At 68.4% G+C, this 21602-nt stretch overlaps 9 protein-coding genes across 9 annotated transcripts; 4 read left to right on the forward strand and 5 right to left on the reverse strand.

Moving 5' to 3' along the window:
* Nucleotides 1–148: 148 nt before the first annotated feature.
* RHOBADRAFT_41434 (uncharacterized protein) lies at nucleotides 149–1349 on the reverse strand (the record flags this gene model as incomplete). Its single annotated transcript, XM_018413885.1, has 6 exons — nucleotides 149–161; nucleotides 224–429; nucleotides 504–785; nucleotides 848–874; nucleotides 955–1014; nucleotides 1092–1349. The coding sequence occupies 6 exons, from the start codon at nucleotides 1347–1349 to the stop codon at nucleotides 149–151; spliced, it is 846 nt and encodes a 281-aa protein (XP_018273490.1).
* Nucleotides 1350–1680: 331 nt separating this feature from the next.
* RHOBADRAFT_31214 (glycosyltransferase family 8 protein) lies at nucleotides 1681–2846 on the reverse strand (the record flags this gene model as incomplete). Its single annotated transcript, XM_018412951.1, has 4 exons — nucleotides 1681–1789; nucleotides 1876–2259; nucleotides 2342–2484; nucleotides 2562–2846. The coding sequence occupies 4 exons, from the start codon at nucleotides 2844–2846 to the stop codon at nucleotides 1681–1683; spliced, it is 921 nt and encodes a 306-aa protein (XP_018273491.1).
* A 2525-nt stretch (nucleotides 2847–5371) lies between these two features.
* RHOBADRAFT_11940 (uncharacterized protein) lies at nucleotides 5372–7766 on the forward strand (the record flags this gene model as incomplete). The annotated part of the gene is made up of 9 exons (XM_018412071.1): nucleotides 5372–5685; nucleotides 5795–5828; nucleotides 5910–5994; nucleotides 6071–6285; nucleotides 6406–6564; nucleotides 6642–6694; nucleotides 6771–6951; nucleotides 7126–7355; nucleotides 7448–7766. 9 exons carry the CDS (start codon nucleotides 5372–5374, stop codon nucleotides 7764–7766), a joined length of 1590 nt encoding a protein of 529 aa, XP_018273492.1.
* Nucleotides 7767–7985: 219 nt separating this feature from the next.
* On the reverse strand, nucleotides 7986–10140 carry RHOBADRAFT_51297 (uncharacterized protein; the record flags this gene model as incomplete). The annotated part of the gene is made up of 3 exons (XM_018415765.1): nucleotides 7986–9598; nucleotides 9663–9799; nucleotides 9866–10140. 3 exons carry the CDS (start codon nucleotides 10138–10140, stop codon nucleotides 8058–8060), a joined length of 1953 nt encoding a protein of 650 aa, XP_018273493.1. The 3' UTR covers nucleotides 7986–8057.
* Nucleotides 10141–10428: 288 nt separating this feature from the next.
* RHOBADRAFT_65986 (uncharacterized protein) lies at nucleotides 10429–12068 on the forward strand. The gene is made up of 5 exons (XM_018418839.1): nucleotides 10429–10463; nucleotides 10587–10732; nucleotides 10810–11387; nucleotides 11459–11657; nucleotides 11731–12068. Exons 1-5 carry the CDS (start codon nucleotides 10449–10451, stop codon nucleotides 12002–12004), a joined length of 1212 nt encoding a protein of 403 aa, XP_018273494.1. The 5' UTR covers nucleotides 10429–10448; the 3' UTR covers nucleotides 12005–12068.
* A 509-nt stretch (nucleotides 12069–12577) lies between these two features.
* On the forward strand, nucleotides 12578–13651 carry RHOBADRAFT_33607 (Rac1 GTP binding protein; the record flags this gene model as incomplete). The annotated part of the gene is made up of 6 exons (XM_018413122.1): nucleotides 12578–12642; nucleotides 12783–12809; nucleotides 12875–12886; nucleotides 12976–13176; nucleotides 13271–13440; nucleotides 13528–13651. The coding sequence occupies exons 1-6, from the start codon at nucleotides 12595–12597 to the stop codon at nucleotides 13649–13651; spliced, it is 582 nt and encodes a 193-aa protein (XP_018273495.1). The 5' UTR covers nucleotides 12578–12594.
* Nucleotides 13652–14111: 460 nt separating this feature from the next.
* Nucleotides 14112–15665, reverse strand: RHOBADRAFT_33609 (uncharacterized protein). The gene is made up of 6 exons (XM_018413123.1): nucleotides 15404–15665; nucleotides 15289–15332; nucleotides 15057–15233; nucleotides 14929–14994; nucleotides 14769–14852; nucleotides 14112–14582 (listed from the first exon to the last, which is right to left on the reverse strand). The coding sequence occupies exons 1-6, from the start codon at nucleotides 15655–15657 to the stop codon at nucleotides 14143–14145; spliced, it is 1065 nt and encodes a 354-aa protein (XP_018273496.1). The 5' UTR covers nucleotides 15658–15665; the 3' UTR covers nucleotides 14112–14142.
* A 246-nt stretch (nucleotides 15666–15911) lies between these two features.
* RHOBADRAFT_51301 (uncharacterized protein) lies at nucleotides 15912–19317 on the reverse strand (the record flags this gene model as incomplete). Its single annotated transcript, XM_018415766.1, has 8 exons — nucleotides 15912–16439; nucleotides 16513–16579; nucleotides 16656–16751; nucleotides 16826–17184; nucleotides 17276–17729; nucleotides 17812–18628; nucleotides 18696–18866; nucleotides 18936–19317. 8 exons carry the CDS (start codon nucleotides 19315–19317, stop codon nucleotides 15912–15914), a joined length of 2874 nt encoding a protein of 957 aa, XP_018273497.1.
* A 296-nt stretch (nucleotides 19318–19613) lies between these two features.
* RHOBADRAFT_33611 (uncharacterized protein) lies at nucleotides 19614–21534 on the forward strand (the record flags this gene model as incomplete). The annotated part of the gene is made up of 3 exons (XM_018413124.1): nucleotides 19614–20453; nucleotides 20574–20738; nucleotides 20799–21534. The coding sequence occupies exons 1-3, from the start codon at nucleotides 19648–19650 to the stop codon at nucleotides 21532–21534; spliced, it is 1707 nt and encodes a 568-aa protein (XP_018273498.1). The 5' UTR covers nucleotides 19614–19647.
* Between the last annotated feature and the right edge of the window lie 68 nt (nucleotides 21535–21602).

Below are 21602 nucleotides of genomic sequence, written 5' to 3' on the forward strand. Positions count from 1 at the left end.
GGAGAGAACGATCAACTTGGGAAGGCCGACGACGAGAATGGGGGGTACGAGACGAGTGCGAGGGGGTAGAGAGAGGCTGCCCGCGAGGGTACGCGGACGAGAGAGAAGAGAGGGAGAGGGCATGCTGCGTCTACAGGGCGATTACGCTTCAGTAGGCGGACCTGCAGGAAGGAGAGTCAGGACGAGGCTCGAGCGGACGGGCGACGAATGAGAAGAGACGCACCGACGTGCAGGCCAGAACGGGCTCGTCTCGTCCTCGCCGTTTTTGCGCGTTGCCGTGCTGCGATGAGAGCTTGAGCGACGACCGTCGCCGGCACGAGTCGCCTTGGCGAGCGAGTGCCACGGGTGGCCAGCCCGCGGACCGCCGGTCCAGCGCGGTTCGAGCATCTGAGGCGGCGACAGGAAGTCGTGCATGAGAGGAATGGACGGCTGTGGAAGGAAGGAAAGTGCGTCAGGAGCGCTCGCTCGAGGTGTGAGCGCGGGAAGGGAAAGGTTCGGCTTACGAGGTCGGCCGGGAGCAAGATCTGCCCGTTCTGCAGGCGCCTGTTGAGCTCCTGCAGCCGATTCGCAAACTGGACACGTCGTGCAGGCTGCGTCGTCTCCCAAAGTTGGGCGAGCGACTCGGCTGCGCGCGTCCGCCACTGGAGGATCGGGAGGGGCTCGCCCGACGGCGTCGTCGACTGGACGATCGACTGGAGCAAGTGCACAAGCGTCGCCCTGTCGCTGGACGGCGTGGCCTCCTGGCCGGTCTCGAGACTGCCGTGAAAAGGGGGAAAGGTGCCGCGCTGTGCTGCCACGTCAGCTGCGCCCGTCCTGCCAAACGGATCGAGCGAGAGAGCGTGCTCACGAAGTCGACGCTCGAGTCTTGAGGGTTCTGCGCAAGGTACGAGGAGGGTCAGGTACGGCGACGTCGCACACGGGGGAGGGGAAATAAGGGAGAGCGCTCGAGCGCACCGAGGAGGACGGGGCGGCTGCGCCTGCGTGGAGCCACTCGCGCATCGTCTCGACGCGTGGCTGCAGTGGAAACGAGGAGGACGAGGAGGGTCAGTGCACCGAGTGAGGCTGCGAGAGTCGGCGAAAGGCGAGCGCACCAGGAGCTCGCCAATCTCGTATCGCTCGTGCGTGTCCTCGCCCAGAAGCTGGTTGGCGATGTGCTGGATGTGGCGCCGGAAGTACTCCTTCTGATCGTAAGAAGCGGTGGCCCAACTCGGGGCCAAGTCGCTGGCGCGCTGGTTGGCCCACGAGCCGAACGCCCGGTTGTCGCGGCCGAAAACGCTGGAGCCGTTGCGCCTCGTCCTGGGCAGGATGCTAAGGACGCCCTTGACCTCGATGTGGGCGAGCGGGTCCATGTAGAAAGGCGAGAGCAGACGAGTGGAGGAAGAGCGAGGGCTCGACGTGCGAGGCCGGCAGTCGGAGCAAGCGGACGCTCCACGGACACGGCTATGAGGCACGGACAGGAGCAAGGCTCGGCGACGAGCTCGATCGCGCCTCAATGAGCTCCTCAGAGGCGTCGGTCGTCGGTAGCGCCGACGAGGAGAGCCCGAGAGCCGTCAAAGCGGAAGCGAGGGCGAGGGCCCGAGCGCCCGAGGGAAGCGTGCAGCCTCTGCCGCAGCTCGCTCGGCTCGACGAGAGAGAGAGAACGAGGAGGAGAATAACACTGCTTGGGTATCATGCGACAGGCTACTGAAGCTCCGGCCGACGAATGTCGCGGTTGACGGTCGCCTCGATCACGCTCCACCCGGGCTCGTCGCCCCAAGAAGCCTGCAGCTTGTCGAACGCGTCCCACCACCTGCAGAGAGGTGCCAAAGTCAGTCTCGAGTGCGACAGAGAGCGCAGCAAGGGGAACGAGGAAGAGAGGAGAGGGCGGGAGCGCACCAGGCGTGCAGCTCGGCGTCGGGGTCGCTTTCGGGCAGCTGGTAGTACCACGGCTTCTTGAGGATAAAGTGGACGTTCTTGACGTCCTCGTCGCGCCACATGGGCGAATGGCAGTAGCGCAGGGTCTTGAGGGCGTTGTACCGGTAGCTGAGGGGGAGCCACCGGCCCTCGAAGAAGTCGGCGAGCAGGTCCTGGTCCGGGAACGAGTAGGTCGAGACGCGAGGGTCGGTGTGGAGGAACGAGAGCATGCGCGAGAAGGTGTCGAGCGAGGGCCGGAGGACGACGAGGCCCGAGTTGAGGCGCGTGTGGGTCGGCTTGGAGAACGACGTGTGCGGGAGCGGGGTGGTGCGGACGGCCGACGTGTGGCCGCAGTTTTCGGGAACCCTGCAGAGAGAAGGAGGGCAGGTCAGCAGGACGCCGAGGCAGAGAATGGAGGAGGAGGAGGAGGAAGGACACGAGGACGCACCAGTCGTCCGGGTAGTGCGCGAGCTTGCGCGGGTTGCATGTGCACGCGTGGGCCGCCGCGATCCAGCCCTCCTCGAGCGGCAACTCGAGCAGCTCGTCCATGTTGCGCACGCATAGCATGTCGCTGTCGAGGAGGACGAGGCGCTGCGGTTGAGGGCGGGGGCACGAGCGGGTCAGCTGGCTCGAGCGAGGCTGGCACACGGCGAGAGGGCGGGACGCACCTCGTATTCAGCCATCTCGAAGACGCGCAGCTTGGTCCAGGTGTCGGCGAACCGGCGATCGTGCTCGTCGAGCTCCTTGCGCTGCTCCTTTGGCGGCTCGAGGTAGTCGATGTCGCGCACGGCGATGCCTCGTCGCCTGAGGATGTCGCGCGCGTCCTCGGGCAGCTCCTCGGTGGCGAACACGACGAACGGGTACTTGGTGCCGTGCTGGACGAGCGAATGCTGCAAGACGAGGGCGCCCTGGAGGTAGCTCGTCTTGGTGAGGAGCGTGGCCCACGCGCGCATGGCTGTGGGCGGTACTGGCGCGGCGAGGTCGACAGACGGCATGGCGAGCACGGTGCGAGTGCTCGTGGTGGTGGTGGTGGTGCAGGAGCAGAGGGAAGCTGGTGTGCATCGACTCGGAGCGGCGATCGCTGCTTCAGCCGATTCGGCCTCCGTCTCATCGCCGCGCGCGTGCGTGCGGGGTGCTTCCGAGGTCTCGAAGCTCTCTGGCGAATCGGCCGGGTAGACACGCCGCTTTCGGCGGCGACAAACTCGAGAGCGAGCCCGGGTGCTGGAGCGGAGAACGCGCGCGGGCGAGCAGCACTCGCAGCCGCTTGTGTCTCTTTCGGCGAGCACGCGGACGTTCCGCGGAAGCGGGGGAAGCGCGCGCGCGCGGACACGAGGGCAAAGTTGCGGTCCGTGGCGGAGGGAGTGAGGACGAGCAGCACGCGGGAGCTCAACTCTACGAGCGAGGGCTTGGGCACTCCTGGCGTGGCAAGCGCGTGGGCGACAGGTCGAGCTATTGACGAGCGATAAAGCGCTCGAAAGGGCCCGGGCGGGCCGCTTGGCTCTCAGTGAGGAGCACCTCGTGGTCCGACCTCTCTTCCCCTCACACCTCCTGCTCGACGGCGACCGACGTCCGTCTCTTGAGCGTTATCCAGCCATGCGGGACCCAGGCTGGTCCTCCCTGTCTCCCGCTCCAGCACCAGCACCACCACCACCACCGCCGCGAGCTCATCGACAAGGCGGCGCCACCCACCCACCTCCTCCAGCCTCGCTCCTCTCGCACATTCCGGGCAAGGGCAAGGCGCGCGCGATAGACCCAGCTCCGCCTCTCGACACCGACAGCGAGCGTCGCGCGCGCCGCAGAGCCCGCCCACGCCCGTCTCGCGCACCCACCAGCATGGACGACGTCAACCCGAGTCGCCTGACCTCTGCGAGCGACCGCGCGCGCTCCGTGTCGCGCCGCCGGTACCGCCTCCCGTCGCCGCCGCCAGCCCAGGAGGGCTTCGACGCGTGCTGCTGCTGCGCCGGCGAGGCCGAGGGCGACCTGTTCGAGGCGGGCGACAGCTCGCCCGCCGAGCGGCAGAGCGCGGGCCGGCCGGCGGCGAAGCAGGACAGCGGCAGCGGCAAGGGCGAGTGGCGCAGGGACAGCGGGAGCAGCGAGGGCGGCGAGAGCTCGCTCGGGTCGAGCACGCAGTCGTTCGCGCCGAGCCTGTCGCCGTCGTCGAGCCGCACCCGCCTGTTCGACTCGGACGACGAGGACTACGACGACTCGCCAACGTGGTTCTCGCCCATCACGCCCTCGTCCTTTACGTCGTCGCTGCAGCGCAAGACGTCGATCAGCAAGGCGGCGACGTCCGACCCGCTCCTGTCGCCCTCGTCGTCGGGCTCGCAGGCGGCGCCCACCTTTTCGGGCGGCAAGGGCTCGCCGCGACACGGGCGGTGGGTGCCTGCGCCGTCGGAGCCGACGTCGCTCGAGTGCACGAGCGCGCCCGAGCTGCCCGATGTCGTCCAGGCGACGGTCGCGCCCTCGCCTCCGACATCTCCCCCTCGTTCGGCCACCTCGCCCTCGTCACGCCCGTCCCTCCTCACCAAATCCCTCCGCTCGCTCTCGCGACTGCCCAACCTCACCCTGCCCGACCTCCTCCCTCGACTGCCGACGCCCGACACGTACCTCTCGTCGGCTCGCCCGACCCCGTCGGGCCCGGCACCCGAACTCGCGACGCTCCCGCCCGGTTGGGGGCCCGCCGAGCGTCGCCGCGTCCTCGCCGCCGAGCCGTCGCATGCGGCCGACGAGGCGCGCGGGTTCGTCCTGTCGCTCTCGCTGCGGCGAGCGTCGTCGTCGCGCAAAGGTTTCCCGCCCGCCGCGCCGACAGCGGCCCTCGCCATCGTCGACGAGGTCGAGGCGGCGGCGGTCGCTCCGCTCGGCATGCAGATGCGCGGCCTGAGCCTGTCGGCGGCGCAGGCGGCGGCCGGTGCGCGGGCGCACGACGCGAGCCCGCCGCCGACGGACGACATCCCGCCGCTCGTGCCCGCCGTCGCGCCCGCCGCGCCCTCGCCCCTGTCGCCAGTGCTCGCCGTCGTTCAGAATGCAGCGGGCGAGCCGGCGCCGCCTCCAGTCGCAGCTGCGCCGCCGGCGACGCGGTACATCTCGAACCCGCGGCACCTCCTCCAGCTCGCGATCGAGTTCGAGATGATGCGGCACGCCAAGATCCGCGGTCCGCTGCGACAGCGGGCGGTCATCGTGCGGCAGGCGACGAGCCCGCCGAGGTATGGCTCGGGAGGGCGGGCGCACGAGAGGAGCCGGCTGTGCGAGGAGGTCGGTTGCTGAGCGAGGGCTGTTGTGTTATTGCGGGTTTTGCGGGTTCTGTGTTGTCGTGTTAGACCGTCTCTTGCAAGATTCTTCTTCTCCCGAGAACGAGCGTGAGCGCGCGAGAGACTGTGGACCATCGCCCGCGCCGCCGACGGACTGGCGCCGCGAGGAGGAGAGGCTCTCCCCTCATCGCTCACCTCGTCCACCCAGCCCAGTCCTACCGCCCAAGATGATGTTGGCAGGTGCGCACACGGCTCTCTACTGCCCTCACCCGCCCACGCACGGTACTCACCTCGTCGTCCTCCCTCCCCTCCGCTCCCACCTCCCCACCGCGTCACATCTCCGCTCGCTCGCTCAACAACGACCCGCCCTGCGTGCAGCCGCAAAAGCCGGCGTCGCCCTGCTCAAGGACGGCAACCTCGGCGAGAAGCCCCGCTCGAGCGTCTCGGCCCTGATCGACATCCTCTGCCTCGACAAGTACGACGAGGACGACCTCGACGGCATCGCAGAGCTCGTCGAGAGCATCAACCTGCAGCCCATGACCGGGTGCGTCCTCTCATTCCTCTGCGTCTGGTCACGGCGGCGATGCCGTCCTTCTTCCAGCGCTCACCTCGTTCGCCTTGTCGATGTGGGGGACTCGTTCGCCTGCCCACAGCCCGACTGAAGCCTCGCGCGCCATCCGCAAGAAGGTGCGTCGTCCCTAGACTCTATCGGACTCTTCCGAATGCGGCACTGACCTTTCTCGCCTCCCCCCTGCTCGCCCCGACCAGCTCAAGTACAGCAACATCCACGGGCAGCTGCGCTCGCTCACCATCCTCAAGGCGCTCGTCGAGAACTGCGGTCCTCGCTTCCAGAGTGCGTCGCCGCATCCATTCGCCTCGCCTAGAGCGGCCGAGTCCTCATTGTTCCTGACGGCCTCACCTTCCTGCAGCGACTTTCGCCAACGAGCGCCTTCTCGAGCGCATCAAGGTCCTCGCCGGCGACCCCAACACCGAGCCGCAGGTCAAGAAGAAGGTCATGAGCGTCCTCGGCAGCTGGTACATCCAGTTCAAGGACGACCCCAAGATGCAGCTCGTCGCCGGCCTGTACAAGAGCTGCGGAGGTGGCAAGCAGGTGCGTCACCCCTCTCTCTCCATCGTCGTTCCTGTGTAGGGCAGGGTCGCCCACTCGACGAGAAGGTTGCTCACGCTCAGTGCTCCCCTGCAGGCCTCCCGTACCGCGGCGACCGAGGCGTACGAGGCGCAGCAGGCGCGGTACGAGCGCGAGTCGGCCGCTCGTGCCGAGCGCAAGGCGGCCGAGAGTCGTGCCCGCGAGGCCGAGAAGGAGCGCATCGCCAAGGCCAAGGCGGACAAGGAGCGTATGAAGCAGCAGGCGCGCGCGGGCACGCAGACGAGGCCGAGGCGGCCGCCGTTCAACTTTGAGCAGGTGCGTCGCTCGCTTCTCTCCTTCCTCGTCGCGCTCGCCGTCGAGCACCGATATTGACGACGAGGTACGTCTTGCAGGAGAAGCCCAAGATCATGGCCTCGGTCGGGCAGGGCACGCAGGCGGCGCAACGGTGCGTCCCCCCTCTTCCTCCCCCTCAAGCCCAGTCGAGCGTGCGGGCTCACAGTCTCGTCGCTTGACTCCCACAGCCTCGTCAACGCCCTGCAACTCGTCAACCGCGAGAAGGAGTCGGTCACGACCAACGCGCGCGTGCAAGAGTGCCTCGAGAAGGCAAAGGCCGACCGCAAGATCCTCATTCGCTACATCCAGCTCATCGACCAAGACTCGGACGGCGACTTCCTCGGCACGCTCATCGCGACCAACGAGCAGGTCCGTCCCTCTCTCGTTCGACCTGTCCGTCATCGTCTCGACCGACCTGACCTCCTCCTCGTTTCCCTCGAGCAGATCGTCAACGCCGTGCAGATGTACGACCGCATGTCCAAACCGGCCGAGCTCGACTCGGATGACGAGGCGATCGAGGAGGCCAAGCGCATGGCCAAGGAGCAGGGCCTCACGGTCCCGCCGTCGGCGACGCCTCACGACGCCGGCGCGCGCGACGACGCCGACACGCAGAGCATCCGCTCGCGCCTGTCGGCGTTCGACATGCAGGACCGCGAGGTCGACAAGCTCCAGTCGCGGCAGAGGAGGAGGCTCGAGCGGCACTTGAGCAGCCGGGGCCCGCAGGGAGGCGTGCACCCGGATCTGCAGGACCTCGCGTTCGGCCCGACAGGAGGGTGCGTCCCCCTCTCGCTCTTTCTCTCCACGTCTTCCCCTCGGCCGGCATCCTCCAACTCACTCGTTGCCCTCCTCGCTCGCCCACTTGCAGCTCGGCCCTCCCTCCTCCGATCCAGCCCCGCTCGGCCGAGGACACGTACCGCCACGGCTCGCTGTCCGACTACTCGGACTACTCGTCCGACGACGACTACTCGTCGGACGCGTCGCGTGGCCCGTCGCAGCACAGCGCGGCCGGGAGCTACGCGGCGCAGGTGCGCGAGGAGCGCGGCAAGGGCCCGCTCGCGCAGCAGGAGCACGAGCCCGAGGAGGACCCGTTCGCCGACCCGTTCGCCGACGGCAACGGCGCGAGCGAGTACGAGGTCATGACGCCCGGGATTGCCGACCGGAGGATGGAGTGGAGGGAGGTCTGAGCGCGCTCGTCGGTGGCTCCCCTTGTTTTCTCGGTTCTCTTTCTCTCCCTTGCGTACATACGGCGGCGAGTCTCTCTCTGTAATCCACTTCTCTCTCTCGTGAACTCGTCGTGTCTGAGCGTCGCGACGAGAAGAAGGAGAAGAACACGAGCGACTCGAATCTCGAGGTCAGGAGAGAACGAGCGAGGGAGCGATGAGGCGACTGAGAGCAGCCATGATGGAAGAGACAGAGTAACAATACGACACCGACACAGAGCTACCAGGAGAGCGTTTCTTGACGGCGCAGAGGCCTCAATGCCGACCCTCGAGCACGTCCTCGTCCGACAGTCGCTCGCCGCTTTGACCTCCTCGCTCCTCCTCAACCGATCCCTCCTCCTGCTCGCGCTCGCTCTGCTCCTCCGCCTCGCCGAGCACCGCTGCCGTCGAGCCGTTCCCCCTGGCGCCGAGTGGGCTCTCGGACCCTCCTCGCGCCTCCTCCCCCTCGGCCCTCCCCCACTGCCGACTCGCGCTCGACGAGCCCGTCGCCCCGGCATGGTCGTCCGGGCGCGGCGTACGCATCTCGGCCTCGTCCTCGGCGGCCGCGAGAGCTGCAGCGCTAGGCTCGGGCGTGATAGGGCGGGACGAAGATGAGGTCGAGGTCGAGGTCGAGGGGAAGGGGACGCCCGGCAGCGGCGGGCTCGGCGGGAGCGGAAGAGGGTGGTGCGCTTCGGGAGAGGTGACAGCACTGGCGTGACGCGAGGGCGAAGCGCCGCTCGTGCGCGACGCCGCCGTTGGCTCGAGGCCGCCGAGCGACAAGCCCGCGAGCTGGCCCGCCTGCCCGAGCGCCGAGCCCGACGGCGACGGCGGCATGCCCTCGGTGGCGCTCATGGCGAGCGGCGAAAAGTCGGTCGACGTGATCTCGGCCGCTTCGTCGTCCTCCTCCTCGCTCGCGCCGCCGTACAACTCGCCGGTGATGCTGCCCGGCGACGGCTCGACGCCGTCAAAGTAGCTCATGCTGTCGCTGCGCGACGTCGTCACGCCGTCGCCGCTGCTGGGCTCGCTGCCCTCGTCCGACGGGAGGACGTACCCGTCGTCGTCGGCGACCCTCGTCGAGCTCGACGGGACGGGGCGCACCGTGACGGGCACGACGTCCCACTGGCGGCGGCGCCACATGCGCAGCTCCTTGGCCGACGAGGGCCACCGCGTGACGCCGAACGACGTGTTGGGCGCCGCCCGGAGCGCGTCGGCCGGGAACTTGTCGCGCCAGTTGGGCTCGAGGCGGACGACGCGCACGGGGCGGTACGCGCTCGGCTCCGAGTCCGAGTCCGAGTCGACGTCGTCGGCGGGAGGTGTCGCGGGAAGGGGAGAGGTGGACGTGCGGGAACGAGGGGAGAGACGCGAGGTCGAGGGTACGGGCGGGACCTCCTTCTCGGGCGTCTTGTCGGGTGGTGGCGGTGGCGGCAGGGGCAGCTCGTCCGACTGCTTGCGTCTCAGCGACGGGCCGCCGTCGAGGTTGGGCGAGGCGGGCTGCGAGAACCGCCGGCCGAGAAGGTCGCCGACTCGAGCTCCGAGGTTGACGGCGCGGGACCCGACGGCGCTCAGGATCTGGTTGGCCTGCGTCGTCGCCCAGAGAGGTGGCTCGGCGGGCTTGCGCTTGAGCGGCACGGCCTCGACGATGTAGTCGTCGTCGCGCCAGTCGGACGAGTCGTCGGGCCCGGTGAAGGACGGGTCGGCCATGAACAGGACATGCAGGGTCGAGGTCGACGCGTCGAGGCGGAACCGGGGTGGAGGATGCGACAGAGGCGAGGGGTAGGTCGTAATCGGGTGCGGGAACGTGAGCACGAGGCGGTTGTCTGCGCAGCGAGGAAGAGGGTCAGGTCGTCGAAACCGCTGCGGTCGCCGATGACGTGGGCGCACCTTGAACGTCGACGTCTCGGCTGGCGGCTGCCGACACGAGGTGACCGTCCCACGACAGGAAGAAGAGCTGGTTCGAGCCCGAGTGCTGAAGCGACAGGCCCTTGAGCTGCGGCTGCTTGATCGGGTGGAGCCCGATCCTGCGAGCGCAAGGCTGGGTGAGCTCTTTGTCGTTTGGAGGGAGAAGGGGAGAGACGAGGACGGACTCCGCGCCCTCGTCGACACGGTGCTTGAGGAGGTCGAGGGCCTTGCCCTGCGCGGCGTTGCGGACGAGGAAGCAGCCTCGCGGGAGGAGCGTGTCGCCGAACGCGTGGTCGAACGCCGGGTGGACGGGGCGAGGGTGGTCGGCGTGCTGAGAGTGGAACGCCTGCTGCGGGACGAGCGGGGACGCGAGCGAGGCGTACGAGGGCGGGGGAGCGAGTTGGCGCGCGTCTTGGTCGTCGTCGTCGTCCGAACTGGCAGCGGCGGCGGCTGTGGCCATGTCGGCGAGTCGAAGCAGGTGCACAGGGGCAGGAGCAGAGCAGTGCGAGGGCGAACAAGAGTGCGCCGGAACGAGGAGGAGGCGGGTCGAGGTGGGGGAGATGCGACGCCGGGGTTACGGGCGCGAGGGCGACGACGGGCAGCGGTGTGCGACGTGCCGCTGTACCTCGCCGTGTACCCGCACAGCAGAGTGCCCGGCCGAGAGATAGAGAGCGAGACGACGAGCGCGAACCGCGGGTTCCGCCAAGTCAACGTCAAGCGACGACCTCATCGCTTTCACTCTCACCCACCACCGCCTCGAACTACACCATGGCTCCTCTCGACGTGAGCACCACCTTTCATCGCACACACCTGTCCAAGCCGCACCCTCCCGCGAGGGCTCGTCGCTGACCTTTTCCTCCCCTCCCCTCCTCCCTCCTCTTTCATCTCTCGCGCGACCGTGTGCAGCTCTGGCTGCGCTGCGAGACCAAGGAGTTCGAGCACCGCTCCATGCTCACTCCGACCACCGCCAAGAAGCTCATCGACTCGGGCAAGTTCACCGTCACCGTCGAGCGCGACCCGCAGCGCATCTTCAAGGACTCCGAGTTCGAGGAGTGCGTCCACTCTCGCCCCTCTCCTGTGTCCCCTCGCACCGAGCTGACCCTTCTTCCCCCTCCCCTCCCTGTCACAGGGTCGGCTGCAAGCTCGTCGAGCACAACTCGTGGCCGTCGGCGCCCCTGTCGTCGCTCATCTGCGGCCTCAAGGAGCTCCCGCCCAACGACACGACCGCCCTCCCGCACGCCCACATCATGTTCGCCCACTGCTACAAGCAGCAGGGCGGCTGGATCGACGTCATCACTCGGTGGGAGGCCGGCCAGCCGACGGGCATGCTGTACGACCTCGAGTTCCTCCAGGAGGAGAACGGCCGCCGCGTCGCCGCGTTCGGCTACCACGCCGGGTTTGCCGGCGCCGCTGTCGGCACCCTCGCCCTCGCCAAGCAGGTCGGCAGCAACGGCGAAAAGGAGCGCCTCGGCGAGACCAAGCCCTACCCGAACGAGGCGGCTTTGATCGCCGACGTCAAGGGCCAGCTCGCCGCCGTCGAGGCCAAGCTCGGCCGCAAGCCGCGCGCGCTCGTCATCGGCGCGCTCGGTCGGTGCGGCCGTGGCGCCGTCGACTTCTTCAAGGAGGCCGGCTTCGAGGACGACAACATCGCCAAGTGGGACATGGCCGAGACGTCCAAGGGCGGGCCGTTCCAGGAGATCCTCGACGGTGCGCCCCTCTCCCTCTCTCTCCTCTCTACACGAGCTCACGGACTGACATCTCGCTCGTGCGCCCCGCAGCCGACGTGTTCGTTAACTGCATCTACCTCACGTCCAAGATCCCGTCCTTCATCGCGCCCGAGTCGATCGAGGCGGCCGGCGACAAGCGCAACCTGCGCGTCGTCGTCGACGTGTCGTGCGACACGACCAACCCGAACAACCCGATCCCGATCTACTCGGTCAACACGACGTTCGACAAGCCCACGGTCGATGTCGAGGGGTGCGTCCCTCGTCCCTCGTCGTTCTCTCCCTCGTCGCCGTCGCCCGCGACTGACCCTCGCGCTCGCCCGCAGCCTGACGGTCGGTCCGCCGATGACGGTCGTGTCGATTGACCACCTGCCGACGCTGTTGCCGCGCGAGGCGTCGGACGCCTTCTCGAACGACCTGCTGCCGTCGCTCATGACGCTGCCCGAGGCGGTGGCCGAGCGCGAGCCGCGCCAGGGCAAGCCCATCACGGCGCAGGACGTCGACAAGGCCAAGCCGGAGCGCGTGTGGAAGGAGGCCGAGGCGTTGTTCTGGGACAAGCTCGCGGACGCGCAGAGGGAGACCAAGGGCAAGTCGGCGTAAAAGGGTGGGGGGTCCCTCTCTCTCGAGTCGAGTGTGAAAAGAAACAACCTGCATGAGCTCTCTCTGTCGCTGTGAGAGGAAGCAAGAGAGCACAAAAGGCGAGACGGGTCGTCTCTGCTCCGGAGGAGCGGCCGGGCGCGCGAGCGCGTCCCTCTTAGGGTTCCATCCCTCTCGCCCTCGTGGAGCTCGACCAGCCTCGCAAGCAGCACAGCACCCACCAGTCGGCTCAGCTGCACCCACCGCGCGCGCCACCTCTCGCCTCTGCGCCCCGAGTGCCGTCCGCACCTCGACCCCTCGCCGTCCTCGACACGAACCCCCTGTCGCGCCTCTCGCCCAGCCCGCCCACCTCTACAGGTCCAGCCCGCCGCGCCAGCACCACTTCGAGCTCAGCAGCAACCCCCACCGCCGCGCCGTCCCCGCCACCAGAGCCGTCTCGCCCTCCGCTCGCGCCTCGCACACTCGAGCGACTGTCCCCCTTCCCACCGCGCCCGACTGCCTCTCTGCCGACTCGAGCAGCTCAAGCAGCCCGCAAGAGCCCTCCTTCGCCGCACTCGACCCACCTCCACTCCTCGTCTTTCTCCCGCCAGCCAATGCAGTCGATCAAGGCTGTCGTCGTCGGCGACGGTGCCGTCGGCAAGGTGCGTCCCACCTCTCCCTCCTCTCGCACCTGTGCCCAGACCACATAACTGACTCTGTGCGTCCCATCCACCGTCCCTCTTGCCCGCCCGAAATCGCCCTGTACCGCACGCGCCGACTCGCCCGCCCGTTGCGCAACCAGACGTGCCTCCTCATCTCGTACACCACGGTGCACCCTCGTTCCCTTCCCTACACCCGCTCAAGGACCGCAAACTGACGTACTCGACCCTGCAGAACGCGTTCCCCGTGCGTCCCAGCGCCACTCGCCGAGCCTCGTCCCTCCTCGTCCCTCCTCGACTAGCCGCAAGCTGACCTGTTCCTCTCACGCGGTGCAGGGCGAGTACATCCCGACCGTGTTCGACAACTACTCTGCCAACGTCATGGTCGACGGCAAGCCCGTCAACCTCGGCCTGTGGGACACGGCCGGCCAGGAGGACTACGACCGCCTGCGGCCCTTGTCGTACCCGCAGACCGACGTCTTCCTCATCTGCTTCTCGATCGTCAGCCCGGCCAGCTTTGAGAACGTGCGCACCAAGGTGCGTCTCCCCTCCCCCTCTCTCTCGGCCCCTCCTTCCCCCAAGTCGTACACTGACCTTGCCCTCGCGCGCGATTCCGCCCGTCCTGCCGCAGTGGTACCCCGAGATCTGCCATCACGCGCCCAACATCCCCATCATCCTCGTCGGCACCAAGCTCGACTTGCGCGAGGACCGCGACACGATCGACAAGCTGCGCGAGCGGCGCATGAGCCCGATCGCGTACCAGCAGGCGGCCGCCATGGCGCGCGAGATTGCCGCCGTGCGGTGCGTCCTCTTTCTCTCTCTTCCCCTTCTCTCTCTACCACGCCGAGAGCCGAGGACTGACAAAGCTGTGCGCGCCCGACGACACAGGTACCTCGAGTGCTCGGCCCTGACGCAGAAGGGCCTCAAGAACGTCTTTGACGAGGCGATTCGTGCCGTCCTGGCCCCGACGCCGCGCGAGAAGAAGAAGTCCAAGGGCTGCGTCATCTGCTGAGCGCGCCGTCGCCGCAGCCTCGTCCCTTCGTGCCCGTGCCGGCGACGGTTGGACCTCGTCGGCCGTCCCGCTCGGACCTCCTCGCGTCGGCTCGTCGGGCACGACAGGCCCTCTTCCTCTCCTCCCTCGTCGTCTCTCCTCGCCTCGTCTACACTCTACACGTCTACACCCTCAGAGTTCTCCCTCTCCCCTCGTTGCAGTTCCCCCTTCCCTCCCGGATCTCTCTCATCTCGCTTTCTCCCTCGCACGCCGACCCGGACGATCTCTCCCGTCCTTCCCCTCCTCGTTCCTCTCACGTTCTTCCTTGACTGTCTCCCTTCCCCTTCGTCCCACCCCTTGTTCGCACTCTTGCCCGCTGTCCAGTCTGTACTCGATCGTCGTTCGCTCTCGAGCCTCGTCTGCGCTCTTTGCAAGCGGTCGGGAGCGTCACAGAGAGTACGAGAGAGGACAGGAGAGCGTGCCCGAGGAAGTCTCGAAGGTTGCAGTCGGCTCTACAGCTCGTCCTCGTCACCGCTGTCCGGCTCGTCGTCCTCCTGCCCGTCGAGCGCCATTGTGAGCCGCCGCACGAGAGCGTGCAGGCCCCACACCGGCGCACCGTAGTCCATATCGAACCACCAGTTGACCGCAATCGCCGCCTTGACCCCCTCTCGTCCTCCTCGCGCCGCTCCCGCTTCTGCCGCCGCTCGAGGAGGTCCGAGCCCGACGTCCTGCTCGACACGGTGGAACCACAGCGCGGGCAGGTACAGCATGTCGCCCGGCGCGAGCGTGACGCGCAGTGGGCGCGCGAGGGCGAACCGAGGGTGCGCCGAGAGCGACGGCGAGTCGAGGTCGATCGGGATCCAGGGGAGCGAGAGGGGAGGGTCCGTGCGGCGGATCGAGAAGGACGACGTCGACGGGTCGAAGACGTAGGTTGCGTGCGGGAACGGCTGCTCTGCGAGTGGCGGTGCCGGGATAGGAGCACCGAGCGACGGGAGAAAGGAGAGAAGGTGGGAGAGGAGGCGAGAGAGGAAGGACAAAGTCAGTGCGTGAGGTTCAGAAACTGCTCGTCCGACCTGGTCGGCTGCTGCCCAGAAGGACGAAGAGTATAGGTTCGTCCAGAGAGAGAGTGAGGACGAACCGTGCATGCAGAACGCCTCGCTCGGCGGGAAAAGCGTGAACGTCTTGCTCCCTCGCACGACGAGGTAGAGGTTCTCGTACGGGTCTGCCTCGCGCAAGTCGTCAATGCGAGTCGCTTCGACGGAAGGGTACGTCGTCACGACTGCGAGAGGAAGGCTCACCCTTGTGCAAGGACGTTTTGCTGCGACGGCCGCCGACCCAGATGTTGGCGACGTCGGGCGCTTGTCCTGCGAGGGTCAAAGCCTCAGGTCGCGCCAGATAGAGTCTCGAGATGAAGACGAGGACGAACCGAAGACCTCGCGAGCGAAAGCTGGACCGTCTGGCAGAACGTCGTCCTGCAGCGGCGCGTACTCGCCTGCAAGGTTGCCGTTCTGCGACTGAAGGTAGAAGACAGGCGTCGTCGCCTCGACAACGTCTTGCTCCTCGTACAGGCGGTCGAGCAGCGTCGACAGCGGCATCTTGGCGTCTGCTCGAGGCAAGTCAGCGGCGACGAAGAGACGAGGAGAGAGAAGTGGGCGCACTTGCAGGCTCGACAAACGCGCCGTCGACGATCGCGTCGGCGTTTCTGCAGGCAGCAGGACGGGTCAGGAAAGGTTTCGACAGTGCAGGAGACGCGCTGGACGAGGAGCGCCGCACCCGTGCGGGGTCGCAGAAATCTCGAGCTCGCGCTCGGCAAGCGTCTCGACGAGGTAGTCGTCCGTCCAGCGGTCGAGTGCCGGAACTTGAAGCTGTCGACCTGCGCCGCGCATCACGACCGGCCGGTTGCCGGCGACAAAACGAGCGAACTCGGTCGACGAGGGAACACCGTCGAGCTCGGTGACCTGCGACGGGTTGAGCCCTTGCTGCTCCCTGACGAGCTTGCGAAGAGCTTTCTCGGCAGCATTGAGCATAGTGCGGCTCTCTTCGAGGAGAGAGCCGACGACGAGAGGGAGGGAGCCACGAGGAGCTGATGAACTTGGACGAGCTTCTCTCTCGACACGGCGAGCGGCGTGAACGCGAGACGCAGGCACAGAAAGAGAGTGTCACAGTTGCAGGTGCGAGTGTCGTCAAGCGAGTCCGGGAAAGCGAGTCAAGCGCTACGTCCACCATCTCCTCCTCCTCCTCCTGCGCCTCTCTCCTCCACCTCGTCGCCGCGAGCGCCCTCCTAGCGCGACGCCCACATGCCCGCGAGCCCCGTCAGGCCGCCGAAGCCTCCGCCACCAGCCGGACGCGGGTTGGCGCGCGCGTTGCCGTTGTTGGCGGCCGGCAGGGCCGGTGCGCGAGCGGGGGCAGGCGCAGGCGCCGGTGCAGGGGCGGCGGCGGGCGCGGCAGCAGCGCGTGGCTGGGCGGGAGGCGCCGGCATGAACGCCGGGAAGAACGTCGGCACGGCTGCGGGTGCGGGTGCGGGCGCGGGCGCGGCTGCCGCCGGACGAGGTGCGGCCGCAGGGCGAGGCTGCGCGGCGGGCGGCGGAGCGGCGACCCCGGGGGGAGCAGGGACGTTGGCGTAATCGGCGCCGAGCGGGGCGATGTTCTGGAGGCCGCCGAGACCGCCGAAGCCGCCTAGGCCGCCGACGAGCGGGACAAAGGCGCCGCCGGCGCCGCCGTCGCTCGAGAGGTGCAGGCACGCGTTGCGACGCTGACAGGCGCGCTCGAGAGGCGCGATGTCGTCGTCGGTCCAGTTGACGTCGTCGCCCTGCGGTCGTTCGAGGGCCGGTTAGTCGGGAACGGGGCGCAGGGCCAGAGATGACGAGTGGGTGAGGACGCACGATGACCGTGAGGCACGTGAGGCCCGGGGCCGGCTTGGACTTGTACGACTTGTTGACCTTGGCGCCGCTGCGAGAATGTCCATGACGATGAGCGAGCCGTCCCGGGGCGAGAGGGACGAAGGCGTGAGAGAAAGGGGACGCACTCCTGCTTGGTGACGACCTTGGTGCGCGTGACCGTCTTGTTGAGCAGCTTGGCGAGCGCCTTCGGCTTGATGTCGGGGCAGTCGCCGAACGCGACGCTGCAGGAACAGTAGCGTGAGCGAGTTGTTCAGGAACGAGGGACCGAGAGGCGAGAGAGGGAGAGGGGACGCACTGCGTGAGGGTCGGCGGCATGAAGCTGAAAACGCTCGTCGAGGCGTACGGGCCCTCGAACCGCAGCGCCTTGAGCTTGGGGAGGAACGGCAGGACGGCGTCGAGGAAGTAGGTGTAGCCCGACAGCTTCTTGAGGTGCTCGGCCGTCGGGCTGCCGACGACGTAGTCCTTGGGGCGCACCGGGTACACGGGCGACGTCGCGCTCGCCGAGAGCTTTGGCGTCGGGTCCCACGAGGCAGGGAGGCGCAGCTCGAGGTCGGTGAGGTTGTGGCCGAACTGGAGGAGGGTGGCCGCGAGCTGGGTGCGGCTGAACAGGTAACCCGGGTCGCGCAAGAGGAGGTCCTTGAGCGTGTCGGCCGACTGCGTGAGGGAGGCAAGGGTGTCAGTAGAGTTGACGCGACGGAAGAGGCGGGGTCGAGAGAGAAAGAGAGAGAGGGAAATGAGGACGCACGTCCTGGAGGAGCAGCGTCATCTCGCTGCCCGTCACGTTAAACCCGTCGAGCTGCAGGCTCGTGAGGCCATGCGGCTTGCGCCCGACCTTCTTGTCGCCCGCTCCCTCGGCCTTGACGACCTCGCCGCCGTCGGTCTTGGCCGCGCCTGCCTCGCCCTCGCCCTCGCCCTGGTCCTTGTCGCCGCCGCCGCCGACCTTGGAGCGCTGCTTCTCGTTCCACGCCTCCTCCTCGAGCTCCTGCACGATGTCCCACATCTCGTCCTCCTCGTGCCCGGGCCCGTCCTCGGCCGGCTTGAGGTTGGTGACGACGAGCGTCTCGAGGTCGGGCCACGAGCGCTGCATGAGCTTGTACAGGCGCGCCGTCGTCACGATGAAGGCGTGCTTGCCGTCCGACGACGTCATGTCGAGGACCTTGAGGCGCGAGAGGCCCGACAGGGCGTTGAGGAGCGGCTTGCTGCGGCCGGGGAGCGAAAGGAGGTCAGGGACGGGCTCGAGTGCGGTCACCCAGGAAGAGAGGGAGAGAGCGAGAGACGCACGTCGCGCTCTTGTAGAACTTGGTCTGGAGGCTGAGCGTCTCGACGTTGCGCGACAGGGCGACGAGGCCGACGTAGTGCTCGGCGCCGCCGCGCCCGAGGCTGACGGCGCCCTCGACGCCCGTCGCGACCTGGAGCGTGCGCACGGCGTCGCCGAGGTAGTTCTTGCGCACGGGCGCGCCGTCGATGTCGGTCGCGTCGGCCGCGTCGAACGCGGCTTGGTCGGCGGCCGTCCAGGCGGCGGGCGCCTCGGCGGCGAGCGCGCGGTGCATGAGGCTCGCGACGTAGGGCGACTGGACCTTGAGCGTGCGGTACAGGCGGCGGCGCGCCGCGTGAAGGAACGTGCGGTTGACGAACAGGAGCGGGAGGAGCGGCTCGGTCGGCTGGCCGTCGGCGTAGATGCGGTCGTCGTCGGCGTCCGAGTCCTGGGCATCGTCGTAGTCCTCGTCGCTGTACATGTCGTCGTCCTCGTCGTCCCAGTCGTCGTCCTCGTCGTCCTCGTCGGTCTCGTCCCACTCGGTCTCGTCGTCGCGGCTGGGCCCAAGTGCGTCGCGGACGGCCTGCGCCCGTTCGAGCTCGCGCGCCACGTCGGCCGGGAGCGGCGCGCCGTCGATCTCCTCGAGCGGCGGCATGTCGTCATCGTCGACGGCGCCGGCGCCGAGAACGGGCGCAGAGGACGAGCCGTCGATGGGCTCGAGCGGCGGCATGTCGTCGTCGTCCTGGTTGACGGCCGAGGCGGGCGCCGAGGCAGGCGCAGGACGGGCAGACGACGACGTGGCGGCACGAGGGGCCGTCGTGGGGTTGACGGGCGAAGGAATGGCTGCTCGAGGTGGGGAAAGTCAGTGAGAAAGTCAAGAAGGCCGAGGAGGAAAGAGAGCGGGACGCACGCTCGAGGGGCGGCATGTCGTCGTCGCCGTCGTCGTCGCGAGCTGCTTGCGCCAGGACCGAGGTCGTCGGGCCATCGATCGACTCGAGAGGCGGCATGTCGTCGTCGTCGTCCTGGTTGCGCGAGGTCGATGCGGCGGCGGCGGTCGACGCGGTGGTAGACGTAGGGATGGCTGGGTAGGGAGAGTTGAAAGGTCAATCCGTGGCCGAGACGCGGAACGGTGCAGGGAGGTGGGACGCACCCTCGAGCGGCGGCATGTCGTCGTCCGAGTCATCGGCGGGGCGAGGCGCGGCGGGCGCAGCTGGGGCCGGTCCTGCAGCGCCGCCTGCCGCCTGGGCACCTTGGCCCATGCCGAAGAGGCCGCCCATCATGGCGAGGAGGGCCTCGCCCGGGTTGATGGGCGGCTCGTTGGCGTTGTCGCCCGGGGCGTGGCCGAACAGGTTGTCGGCGGCCGGGTTGCGGGCGGCCGAGCGCGGGCAGCGGTTGGGGTGGGGTTGACGGATGAGGTCGACGATCTGGAGGACGATCTCGGGCGGGAGGTCGGCGATGGTGACACGAGGAGGCCCCGGCTGAGGCTGGTCGGCGTCATCCGAGTGCGAGGTGGGCTGCTTGCGGCGGGGCATGGTGGCGGCGACAGGGGATGAGGTGTTTGCTGGCCTGTGTGTGTGTGGCGGGCTCGGGTGCTGGTGCGCGGTCGCCGAGCCGGGGGAGACGAACGGGGAGATGAGGAGGGGGACGGGGGCGAGCGGCGGCGGGAGGGGGTTGGATGGGAGGGTGCGCGCTCGAGGGCAGTAGGCAAGGTGCCAGTAGCAGCTCGAGGTGGTCACTGAGGCTCCTGGGCGACGAGGACGAGAGGGAAGGAGGAGGACGAGGAGCGAGAGCACTGCCCCCGTCCTTCAGCGCCGACCCACCCTGCGCACCTCGCCAGACTGCGCTCCAGAGCACCCGAGGCCATGCCCACCACAGGCCCGCAACCAGTGGCCCTCGCGGCAGACGCGCCCAACCCTCTCCCTCGCCTGCGCTCCTCGTCCTCCTCGTCGCCGCTCGACTGGATCCCCGTCGTCAAGCTCGACCTCGATTGCTCGGCCAAGCACTTCCACCTCGCACTCGCCGACCTCGCCCTCCAGCCAGAACACAGCAGCTCGACCATCCTCCGCGCCGACATCCTCGCCGACCACCTCGACCCTCCTCCTCAAACTCCCGCCCTCGTCTCGCTCGACGGCTACACCTGCGTGCGCCGACTCAGGCGTCGCATCCTCCCCAACAGGCCCCAGTTCGACTGGGCCATGGAGCAAGAGTGCCTCTTCTACTCGCGCAACCGCGACCCGGCCGACAACGACGACGACGACGCCGCCGACGACGACGACGCCGCCGACGACGACGACGCCGCCGACGACGACGAAGCGCTCGTCCTCCTCCTGCCCGACTTTGATCAGCTGCGACAACAAGACGACAAAGGACGCCTTCCGTACTACCACCCGCAGGTCCGCGCCCTCGCGTTCCGCTACTTGCCCTCGTCGACCTCCCCCTCGTCCGCCTCTCTCCGCATCGACCTCGTCCCTCTGCCCGCACAACCGCCCCTCGTCGCGCCTCTACCTCCATCCGACCGCCTGTACCGCACCGCACTCGCACTCGTCAAGTTCACGGCCAAGCTCTGCCTCGGCCACGCCGACGGGTGGCAGAAGCGCGTCCACCACGACCTCCTCGTCGGCAAGGAGGACGTCCAGGACCTGTATCAGCAGCTCAAGGACAAGTACAAGTACGTCCCGACCCCCCTCCCCTTCGTCCATCCGTCTCGAGACGGCGATGCTGAGGCCTCGCCGTCCGCCTCGCACCGCAGCACTGACCTCGTCGCCCACTCGCCGCGCATCACGTTCAGGTGGATGCTCTCGGCCTGGCGCGAGTCGACCGACGCGACCAAGCACGTCTTTGAAGACGTCGCCATCGCCGCGTGGCTCATCGTCCTGTGGCGCCGCATGTACCCCGAGTCGGGCGGCAGACCTCGAGGCGGGTTCGTCGACGTCGGGTGCGGCAACGGCCTCCTGTGCGTCCCTTCTCGCCTCTCGCCTCCTACAGCCTCGAACTGATCTTCGACCGCCTGCAGCGTCTTTATCCTCAACGCCGAGGGCTACTCGGGCTACGGCTTCGACCTGCGAGCGCGCAAGTCGTGGTCGGCCTACTCGCCCGCGCCCGACCTGCGCGTCTCGTCCATCCTCCCGCCCTCACTCGTCGCGGCGTACCTCTCGACCTCGACGCCGGCGTTCCCGCCGGACGCGTTCCTGATCGGCAACCACGCCGACGAGCTCACGCCGTGGCTGCCGCTCCTCGCCGCGTGCACGCCCCGGTCGGCCTTCCTCAACATCCCGTGCTGCCTCCACGAGCTGCACGGCCGCTTCGACCGTCAGGCGTACTCGATCCCGGCGGCATACCTCTCGGCGCTCCCCTCGCCACCTCCTGCCCCCTCCTCCTCGACCGACTCGCCCTCTCTCTCTCCCGCCCCGCCCCACCCTCTCCTCCACCCCTTCTACGCCCCGACGCCCCTCGCCCAGTCGTCGACGTCGACCGGGCCCTCGATCATCGGCGGGCGCTACGCCGCGTACCAGCTGTACCTCGCGCACCTGACGCTCCGCTGCGGGTTCGTCCCCGAGCGCGAGGCGCTCCGCATCCCGAGCACCAAGAACTTTGGCATGGTCGGCAGGACGAGGCTGTACGGCGAGGGCGACGAGGCGGGCCAGGCGAGGGTCAGGGACGAGCTCGAGGGCGTCCTGCGCGAGGTTGAGCGGCGAGGCGAGTGGGTCGCACGGCGGCCCGAGGGCAAGGCGGGCGAGAAGGACCATTAGGGCTTTCGCGGCCCCTAGACGACTGTACTGCAGCACTTTCTCTCTCTCTCTCTTTTGGCTCGAGTCGG

The sequence above is a fragment of the Rhodotorula graminis genome, assembly GCF_001329695.1.
Source record: "Rhodotorula graminis WP1 unplaced genomic scaffold RHOBAscaffold_2, whole genome shotgun sequence".
NCBI lineage: Eukaryota > Fungi > Basidiomycota > Microbotryomycetes > Sporidiobolales > Sporidiobolaceae > Rhodotorula > Rhodotorula graminis.

Excerpts from the sequence above, each read along its gene's own strand:
- RHOBADRAFT_65986 (XM_018418839.1), top strand. Across the intron at positions 10,733-10,809 it reads AAGGACTCCGAGTTCGAGGA|GGTCGGCTGCAAGCTCGTCG; the intron begins GTGCGTCCACTC and ends TCCCTGTCACAG. Across the intron at positions 11,658-11,730 it reads CCCACGGTCGATGTCGAGGG|CCTGACGGTCGGTCCGCCGA; the intron begins GTGCGTCCCTCG and ends GCTCGCCCGCAG.
- RHOBADRAFT_33609 (XM_018413123.1), bottom strand. The coding sequence starts at position 15,657 with ATGCTCAATGCTGCCGAGAAAGCTCTTCGCAAGCTCGTCAGGGAGCAG. Across the intron at positions 15,234-15,288 it reads CGCGTTTGTCGAGCCTGCAA|ACGCCAAGATGCCGCTGTCG; the intron begins GTGCGCCCACTT and ends TGCCTCGAGCAG. Across the intron at positions 14,995-15,056 it reads TTTCGCTCGCGAGGTCTTCG|GACAAGCGCCCGACGTCGCC; the intron begins GTTCGTCCTCGT and ends TGACCCTCGCAG.